Raw genomic sequence first — 10,724 nt, 5'->3', positions numbered from 1 at the left:
GAAGGGACGTAACTGTAAATCTATGACTATTTCCAGGGTGGAAAGTGATTGGATTGTAATTTGTGAATGCTTTGAAGGTGCCTAGAAACGTCCAAGCCAAACCAGGCCTTATAACACCCACTCCAGACCTCTGGTTGGGATTTACTACTGTGGATTTTTCTGAATTTATGATAGAGAAACCTCCAGTAGTTAATCAATTTATGTCTGTGAGGAATCCTTTTGTATATTTCTGGAGGTGTAAGTACGATATTTTCGGCAGTCAGGTGTATTTTTGAATACCTTGTGAGTTGTGCCACTGAGTTTTAATCTTTAGGGAGGTTGCAACCTTCCTCTAGTTCTAAAGAGTTAGTTGATCGTCCTCTCAACCTATACTTATCAAACCCTTCTCCAAACTTGTGTCTTCCATCTTGACAATGTCATCACTTCCGATCATGTCAATAACACCTGAGTATGCACACTCAAATGTACTTCCTTCAGTCTTATTCTCAACTTAATACAACTCAAATTCAGCCCATCCATGCAGATATTCATCTCATAGACTGACTTCACACTTTGTGTGTAAACCACTCCTATTATCGTAGCCTAGAATGTTTATCTCTTGCTAGTACTTGACAGCACTGAGTTGTCATCCCATTCAGATTTGGAAACAGCTAGAGTACGTTGTCATCCCACAAGTGGAGCGAAAGAAATATAATGAAAAAGAGTGTTCACTAGAGTGCAAAGTGGGATTCTCACTCCTGCTTTAAAAGGCAAGTACTGCCTGCCTAAGAAAGTAGTTGTCATCAGTGGCGGCTCGTGGGAGGGAAAAGGGGTGGGGTGGGGTGGAGTATGGCAGGGGGAGCATGACAAAAAATAATAATAATTTTTTCAAATGTACCTTTTGTGTCGAGCCTCGTCGCTCCAATCTGCTCCTCGACTGAAGGCACAGGCTCCCAGCTTGCCCTGTGTCCAATCCAAATGCTGCTTTCATGCTATGGGCAGCATAAAAGCAGCTTTAGGATTGGAGGGAGAGTCCAGCCATGGCACTCCGAGGCAGAGTCGAAGTCTCTGTCTGCTGTCTACAACCAAGCAACGCAGTGTCTGCATTGCTGGGTTGGAGAGAGCCCAGTGCGCATTTGTGTGTTTGGCCAGCGTGAGACAGCCAGCCAAACAAACATGCACTGAGGGGGAAGTGGTGTGTTCTCCCCCTCGTCCCCGTCACCGCCCCTTGGCCCGCACCTTTTACTATAAAATTATAATAAACATAGTTTATTATTGTTTATCATCATTTTATAGTAAAAATATTACAACAGCTGCTGCTGGGGGGTTGGGGGGAGGTGACGCTCCTCCGCCATAGCAGAGGAACCACCCCTGGTTGTCATATATTGGACCCCTAACTATTTTTCTGCACCACACGTGGTGGACATTGATATAAATTTCAGCAAATCCATCACCATTCCAACAACTAAATTTATCATCGGGGACCATGTTTTATTTGGTTACAATGATAGTTGAGAAAATACACTCTGAAGATAGCTAGAAGAAATGGATGTGATCAATACATTAAGCTGTACAGTTTTTTGCATGGTGTATTGTTTTATAGTACACAGGTGTAAAGACACTACAATCAAAATTCTTGTTATTAAAATTAAATCGATTTACATCCCTGGTGCATCCAATTCCATAATTGGTGTTTCCAGGTTCGTAGTCGCCCGGGTAATACAGAGAGTCTCAGAACTATTTAAAAACTTCTACAGTTTCACAATGGAGGCTTCAATATCGTACTGAGATTTGGAGTCATTTATTATAATTGTTTACAAGATGGGAAAACAGTTCTGCTAATGTCAGAAAAACAAGTAACAAAGTAATCTAATCTCACAGAGTAAAAATTACACTTTTTATTTTCATAAAAAAGTAGGGCTTTAGAGAAGATCCTGCCCCTTTATAATGCCTGACACTAAACTCGTAAAGATTTGCTCCCAAGAGCTACATTTCTTTGCTTAAAATTTCAGAATCTACCAAATTGAACCTCTTGTGACTATTTTTTGTATTTTATTCGGTGCGGTCTAAGAAGCTCCTTAGTTCTGTGCAGCTACTCCAGGGCATAGTGAAGGGTGGCACTACTTAAACTTCATGGTAGACCCATGCTTAATTTGTATTGCAGGAGCGGATCTCCCAGATAGTCTTATTTGGCTACCTGTAGCTCTTGTAATTACCTGTTTTTTCAAATGCTGACCACATAACTTTCTCTCAGGGGAGAGTTGGTTTGACCAGAAGTATCCCAATATCTTATGGTAAATGCTGCGTTTACTTATTGGTAATAGCATTACTCTGAGTCCTTCTCTTGCGGTGATGAATCACATAGTGAGGCCCCTGTGCCTCTATTCACAAATCCACTTCCAATGTATAAAAAAACCCTTACTTCCTGTTCACTAGCAATCCCAAACACCACATAGCTGGACAGTATAGAGCGGGAGGGAGTCTTTGATTCATTGCAGAGAGAAGAGGACTCCGAGTAATGCTGTTAACGGTAAGTATATGCAGCATTTCCTCCTCTTCCCTCTCGCTGTGATGAATCACATAGAGAGATGTACGCAAGCCAAGCATATCACCAGGATAACTGTGCTGACTACTACTGTTTACAACACAGAAGCCATAACTTTGCAACCAACAAATCTAGAACCTTTGGATCCTGTAACACCCAATAATGAGCCACAAAGGTAGATGGAAAAGCCCAACAGATCTGCTGCAAAGGAGCACCCTGTGCCTCCGCAACAGAAGTGGGCATGCCCCTAGTAGACCTCCCCTGGGCCCCAAGAGATGATGACAGACCAAACTGCGTATATGCCTGTAGAATCACAGCTCTGTTCCACCTGCTCAAGGTCTGAGTCGAAGGTTTATCCCCCCACCCCCTCCTTTTTACATGCAGGACCAAAATTCACACAAATAAGTCAGAGGAGACCCAGAACTCCTTCACTTAGTCCAGGTAGATCAAAAACGCCCTCCGCACAAAGAGACACCAAAAGAATCACTTCTTGCTAAAGGCTGAAGTTGAAACATAGAATTTACCTTGGGAACAAATCCTGGGCCCAACTGAAGAACAACTCTGTTGTCAAACACTCGAAAGAAAGAAGACAGACAAGACAGAAAGCCTAGCTCCCCCAGTCAGCGAGCTGAATTTAAAGCCACCACAAAGAACACCCTTAATGCCAGAATACATAACCCCACAGATGACATGGTCTCAAAGGAGGTGAAATTACTGGAGGGCCCGCAACACCAACTGCAAATCCCAAGATGTACACACAACCTGAGGGACAGGATGGAGAATGGAAAACCCCTTAAAGATGCTAGAGACTAAAGCCTGATCATCCACCAGTCCATCCCAAGAGGACTGATAAGCCTTATTAGCCACCCACTGAGCCTTAAGAGAAGCAGGACTAAGACCCAACTGAAACCCATCCTGGAGAAATTCCAGCAACATAGACAGAGAAACAGAAAGCGCAGCCACCTGCCTCTGAGCACACCAAGCCTGAACTATTTTCCAATGCCAAGCATCAAAAAAGACCTGATAGACAACAGTCTGAAAGCCTGCAATAGAATTAAAAACAGACCCTGAGAGACCCTGCAACATCAAAACTCCCCGTTCAGACTCCAAGCTGTCAGCTTGAGTTTTGTCAATGGCTGTACCTGGAGACATGGAAACCTCAGGGGAGATGGAACCAAAGGAAGCCACCACTCCAGAACCACCTTCATCTCCATCAGTAGAGGAAACCGATAAGAGCAGGGCAATGCTGGAGCCACCAGAACAACTTGAGCCCCCCTTTTGTACACAATTCAGAAACTTCTGGATCAAAGGGAATAGAGAGAAAGCAAACATCAGGCACCATGAACACTGATGCTGCCAGCTCACCTTGCACCTTCATCCATAGTAAGATCACCTGAACAGGTGTCGACTGCAGATCTTGCAGATGCAAATGAATCTTTAACACCATTAAGTAGGGCAACATCACAATGCACAGATCTGTCCAGAAGCGGGCCCCAATGAAAACACAATCCTGAACACGAGCCAGCTTCAACTTCTTTGCATTCACTAAGAAGTCATGAGATGACAGAAGAGCCAGCACTGTCTCCGCACGAAAACAAGTCAGTGGAAGAGATGCCCCCATGACCAGAGTACGGGAAGATGGAAATCTCATGCAGATGAAGAACTGCCATCAAGGGAGCCAAAACCTTGGTAAATACTCATGGACTGGACTTCAGACAGAATGGCAGGACCTGGAACTGGAAATGTGTTGACCCCCACAGCGAACCTCAGAATCCTCTGATGACTCAAATGAACTGGAATGTGTAGGTATGCATTCTGCAGATCGATTGTAGCTGTGAAGTCCCCAGGAGACATCAGGGGAACGAGCTGCTGTAAGGACAGCATCTTGAATGGAATGGATGCCACCCATTTGTTGAGGTGTTTTAGATCTAACACAGGCCAAAACTCCACCAATAACTTCTGAACCAGGAAAAGGATAGAGTACACCCCTTGACCAACCTGATCCAGCAGTACGGGGATGATAGTGCTTTTCTCCAACAAGGCGTTGATCCCAGCTAACTGTGCTTCCTTCTTTGTCAGATTCTTTGGGATGGGAGTAGGGATGCACCCCGTATCTGGAGGAAGTGAGACAAAGTCTATGAGACAGCCGCTCCAAATGATGCTCCTCACCCATATGTCGTAGACAGAAATAACCCAATGCTGCTATCCATCCCTCTAAATCATCTAATGTCCAAAGAACTGCCATAGCACTGTCCTGAGTGCTATAGTGCCATAGCGCTGACTTAAGCGTCCCAACTAAAGGCTGACTTCCTGCTGCTTACCCCTCCTGGGCTGCAACCATTTGCTACAAAAAGAATAGGAATGTTTATCCTTGCAGGGGAAATCCATTGCCTCTCTGGCATCCGAGCTAGTCCAAGTCTTACAAGATTTGCTGAAAGATGACCGGTAAAACTAAGTGTGCTACTTATCCTTGAAGGACTTCCGAATCGGACCATCCAACCATTCACGGAACTGTTTGCCACCCTCAAACTGCAAGTTAGGAAAAGAAGACTTTTCAACCAGATCTGCCTTTCAGTCCAGCAGCCAGAGTTTCGTCTGGCCATGATAGCAGAAGAGGACACAACAGACGGTGCCATAATCTGCCAACACATCAGCCAGGAATTTAGCCTGTTGTTCCATATGAACCAAGCTATCTGACACACTAAACCCCTCCTGCATGGCCTTCGCCAGAGCCTCAAAATCCTTCATCAAGGCTTGAGCCCTCAATGCCCATTTGATGGAGCCATGAGCAATTAGAGGCAGTGAAGGACTTCTTTAGGCCACCATCCACCTTGCAATCCACTTGATCAGATGGCAACCAGTCATCTGGATTTGATGAGGATCTGCCAGTAAGAGGGGGCAAAATAGAATCAACCTTGATCGAAGGTGGCAACAGCATTTCCCTTCTTCCAGTACATAGAACTTCTGAAGAAAGCAGGACAGGACACCTGGCTATGGCTCAGGTTTTTTCCAGGATATAAAGATCACCTCTGCAATCTTTGGGTGCAATGGCAAAGCGTGGAAAAGATCCTCAGCAGCCCCCTTCATTGGAGACGGTGCCATGCCCAGATTTTCTATGATCTGAGACACAATGTCTGCTGGTTCTTCGCTGGAGATGACCTTTCTCCATCAGGCACCACATGTCTCTCAGGCACGGATTCAGCAGATGACTCTGAATTTGGAGCATCCTCAACCCGGACTGAAGTATACTTAGCTTTTTGTTTGAAGGACAAGGGTTTAGTGACTGCAGCATCAATCATCACCTGGACTTCTACAGCTGACATGGAAACAGACAGCCCAGCCAGGGCATCACCAGCCCTTGCTGACCCCCCCATCCTGCCAAGAATCACTGTGCCCCTCTGAATCAGGAGAGAGTAGGAGGAAGGCATTGCAGACCTCCGGCCGGGCAAAATCAGAACAAAGGAGAAATGCTTGAGTGTCGTACTGTGTGCAGATGGACAATTGCTCCCCTCGCTGGCCTCATTTACCGCAATCATGCCGTCTCCCGCTGCAATTATCCCTCTGAACAGCACTTCATCGCAAAACTAGCCATGCAGCCCCCAGGATTGCTGGCACTGTGCCGTGAGAAGGGAGGCTCTCGAGACACTGGGACTCTGGCACTGTGCCTGCCCAAATGGAGTTTTGCACAAAACAGGAACAGAAAGTAAGGATGGGGCGGGCAATTTGGTTGGGAGTAGATCTGTGAATGGAGGCACAGGGGTCTCACTATGTGATTCATTATGGTGAGGGGAATGAGAAGGTAATGCACATACTGAAAGCCCTGCATTGGCAACATTTACTCTGTGACTTACAGAAACTGGACGGTGGATGGTCAAAGGGGAGAGGTTTGTGAGATTAATTTTGCCTGTGAACAAGTGGTGAGAATGGAGCTTTTGCATTAAAAAGCATTATAGGAATCCACCTTTTCAGGTTTCAGTTGTTGATGGAATTACGCATACTACATGAGAAAAAAAGTATGTCTTCCCCTACTACCACTAGAAAGGACTTTACTATGCTTCTACAAACTGGTCTGATGAAAAGTCTATCTTTCATAAATCTTTGGCTTTCAAATCTCCAGCCCTTTCAATTGTTCCTGCAAAATCTTAATGATGTTTAAAAAGCATGAACTTGTGGGTTAATCAGAACTTTATTTAGTCTAATAATAGTCTGGGGCATAGCTTGATATAATAATTGAGATGAGAATATTATGACTCTCATAGGACCAAGAAACAAGAAATAGCGATGCACCAGTCTTTTACATCAAGGACTGCACAATAAGCCCTGTTTATTTTAATGGGTTTCGTCTTGAGATGGGTAGAGATGTGCTAGCGAATAGGATTGAGTGGTCCAGTAGGAAATGGAAGGAGGCTGCTCTTTCTAAATGGTTAAAATCAAGAGAATGCAAGATTACTATTTAGGCACAAAATACTTTTACAGTCTCTCGCTTCAGAGTTGGTTGAGAAACAATTCCCAATGCAGTAATATGACTAAAAATATCTATGGCAAAATGGATATTCAAACTAAAACTAATGGATATAAAGCTACAATCATGTATCATGAGGACCTCGATGCCCCTGCTCTCTATAGTCATTAAATAGAGAGCAATCCATCAGCAGCAGATTGATCATAATTGCTCATACACTAACATTTTGCCTTATTCAAACATGTACGTTCATCCTCATCGCCATCTTCATCATCATGTACTTTGAAACAGTATTTTCTGAACACTCTACCATCTCTGCTGCTGTACACTACATCACATTCATCTGGGCTTTCTTCTCCTGCATCATTGCCTTGCGTCATGACCACGTGGTCTTCAACATGTTCGTAGACTGGGATCACTCGCGAATTGCCATTCAACCTGTCGTAACTCTGCTTCCAGCACAACTTCCTTTTGGATCTGGCTTTTTGTAAAATTAGCCCTCCCATCACCAAAACAAGAAACAAGGTCCCCAGAACTGGTAATATTGTTGAGAAATTTAGAGACGGTAGGGTTGTTTTCAACGTTGGCATGTAACCCTTTTCCAAAGCTGCCTTCTTTGTTTCATTCTGGAAGACCTTTGTACATAATGCTGAAAAAGACCACAAGAGAAAAAAAACAGTATTATTCTCATAGCAAAGGCTACATCAAGATATACTCATGATAATATAAAAATACATTTGTAGAGCTACGCAACTCGTGGTTAAAGAACTTGACAGTCTCAATGATTTGAGCAAACCGTAAACCTTCAAAAAACCTTGGTTTTTGACAATGATCACACTTTTTGGTAGTATTTTATCCCAATTCAATTAGATATTCACCAGCACGCCAAAGGTCCTCTTTGCCCACATGAGGATAACATGCTCTCTTTCTTAAGTGCACATACCAGTGAAAAGATCAGCTACCCAAATAGATTGCGTCTTTTGTTATCACTTGTCTATCTTATTATATCCAGGTATGCTGAGTTGAGTTCATAGCTTGCCATACTTAACACCACACTCAATTTGAGAGCACAAAACCAGAAGGTATTACAGGATAGACATTTCCTGTTAATGAACACTTGTTGCCTTTCACAGAGAACATGTTGAGTTTGAAAACCTGAATCTATGTATAGAATCAATGGTTATTTTATGGCAATCAGTCTTTTTAAAGACTAGAGAATCGAAGATGATTTGAAGACACCTGCCCTCAAGAAGCAGTGATTACAGAAACTCAAGTCTACCGGGTCCCTTGGAAATCTAAATGAAACAAAGTTTTACTGAGTGATGAAGGTACAGAATACCAAATAATGAACGTCTGCAGTAAGCCTTCCAAACTATTGTTGTATGAAAGAAGCAGCTTAAATGCATGATATGTTACTGGCTTGAAGGGATGTCTTGGGTTTATAACTTAATCAGGGAGTGTGACTCAAATTGATGGCACCCCAAGATATCAGCAGACTTTGTGAATCAAACAGTAGAAGAAAGCAAGCTGCTTCACTTTAAATGAGTTGTAGAGCCCTTAAGATAGTTCAGTGTGAGTGGAGTACACAAATGGGGACAGAGTAACAGTCCTAATGAATGTGAAATAGTGGAAAGGTAAAGGAAATTGAGCGTTGAGTCATGCCACACAATATTTTAGATGATTGAGTGCATGTAATCTCCATGCATTACCGAGTGAAAGAGAATACCAAAATTGCAAGCGAGGTGCATTTAGCCAGTAGAAGGAAAGATCTTAAGGTGAAGAGGCTGCTGCCAGCTACCCTGTCTTAGTACTATTGAGGGCCAGGTGACATGAGGCAAAAAAGTTGCAAATAGAGAGAATAAAACAGACCCAAATACTTAAGATTTTGAGGACCAGATGGAAGTCACTAGTATATTGATGAGTTTAAACACGCACTTCCAACGCCAGTAGACTTATGGTGTGTATCGCATGTGTATTGAGCATGCCCCCACTCTACAAATGCCAAACTGGTTGGTTTGGGAAATGCTTGTTGTTTTCCACGGGACACTGGAGAGATCATGCAGAAAAAAACTAAACAAGTGCTTGCAATACAACAGGTCTTGCATTTGCAAGAGTTAGAGCTATTGGTGCTGTAAAAGCATAACTGGACTTTTCTTGCCACATAATTTGTTCTTCTCTGCCACATAATTCCAGTGACCCTGCATATAAATAAGCACTTCCATTTACCTTCTTCCTCTGTCTGCAGCAAAAAATGTTAATATTGATATTAAGCATTCTAATTTAAATCTGCCACACTAATTAGAATAGAATACTACTTTCACCGCCCCAAAATGTACCAAAAAAAATGAATTTTAGTCCTTGAAATTTCAGGATTTAGGAAACACTTGTTCATGGATATGGCCACAGAGGTGTGGAATTCTCTGCCACGGTCTCGGAGATTGGAATTTTCTCTAATGATTGTTCATAAAAAGTTGAAAATGCAGCATTTACTGGTTTCCTATGATGATTTTGCTTGGTGATTTTTTTTTTATTTGTTATTTTGTATTGTGTTATTTTTTATGTGTTAATAGTACTTACCAATAGGTTTTTGTTCCTTTCTGTTGTTGTGCTTTATGGTGCCTCTGAGCCCGTGTGACACTAAGGAAAGTAGTTATATAAAAAAAAAAAAAAATATGCAACCTGTCACCTCTGTAGAACTACCATTCATTGCTGACTGCATACAGTGTCATGCGTGCCCTGCACATGGTCTCCTGAGTCTGTACATATTTAACAAGCAAGCAAACCACAAATAACACACCACACCCACTCTTTGGAAGACAAGGCCACTAGTTATGAAGAACGAGTTGGAATCCGCACAGAGATAGCTGCATTCCATCAGAAGTGCCTGTAACAAGGCTTGAAACACAATCACACACGGATTAGCATGAAAGAGGCAGTAGGGAGCAGTGAAGGGGAGTGGTACACTTCAAGTGCACCTCCTAACTTGCGCTGAAGAGGACAGTAAAAGCCAGCTGCCTACTAGACACCAGCCCAGCAGGTCACAGAAAGCTCAGCTGAAAAAAAAAAAGAAAGCCACAAAATATAAAAGGCATTGCAGAAACTCGACAAAGAGCCACATCATGTCCAGCCAACTTTAATGTAGACTGCATCCGTGGGCCAGACTTAAACTGACAATGTCTGACTTTTCATTGCTGTCAGGTGTGTGTGTACACATTTGTTCTTAAACTCACACATGTTTAAAAGGAGGGGCAGCATCAAGGAACTGTGAAAGTTTGGGTGGTTGGTCACATAAAGAGCAAAGTTGGCTAAAGTGGGTCCATGTTCTCCCTTTCAGTGTTCCAGGTATCCCAAGTTAATCACGATCATATGGAGAGACTAATGTTCTCAACACCCCAAAACACCATGAAAGCTCCAGACCAAAATACGCAAACGTATAATAAATTAATTATCCTTTCAAAATTGCTTACCACTACTGTCCTCTTTGTATGAAAATGACAAGACAGCAGAATTAAACATGTGATCCAACATAGGCAGTATCAATACTTGATTTTTTTTTTTAATTAAGGGAGGTGGCACGCCTGTTAGTCACTTTCCTGCAATCTCGTATCATGTCTGCCAGTAAAACATTTTGGCAATTATTCCAGAACGACTTTATTGGTAAAACAATTTCATCTGTGCTATTAAATATGAAGTATTTAATGTAATACCAGGTTTGAAGGAGACTGATGTGTCTGCTAC

At 42.8% G+C, this 10,724-nt stretch overlaps 1 protein-coding gene across 1 annotated transcript in view; it reads right to left on the bottom strand.

Annotated features, from left to right (window-relative positions):
- Positions 1-1,756: 1,756 nt before the first annotated feature.
- The window catches only part of LOC138283896 (proprotein convertase subtilisin/kexin type 5-like), a 570,601-nt gene continuing 561,633 nt past the window's right edge, over positions 1,757-10,724 (bottom strand). Inside the window, exon 16 of the mRNA XM_069222102.1 lies at positions 1,757-7,635. Coding sequence (XP_069078203.1) covers positions 7,205-7,635 — 431 coding nt within the window. The 3' untranslated portion in view covers positions 1,757-7,204. The remainder of the gene's footprint in view (positions 7,636-10,724) is intronic.

Source organism: Pleurodeles waltl, chromosome 3_1 (genome assembly GCF_031143425.1).
Source record: "Pleurodeles waltl isolate 20211129_DDA chromosome 3_1, aPleWal1.hap1.20221129, whole genome shotgun sequence".
NCBI lineage: Eukaryota > Metazoa > Chordata > Amphibia > Caudata > Salamandridae > Pleurodeles > Pleurodeles waltl.
Note: the sequence above shows the minus strand (reverse complement) of the source record. Positions and strands in the feature narration are given on the sequence as shown.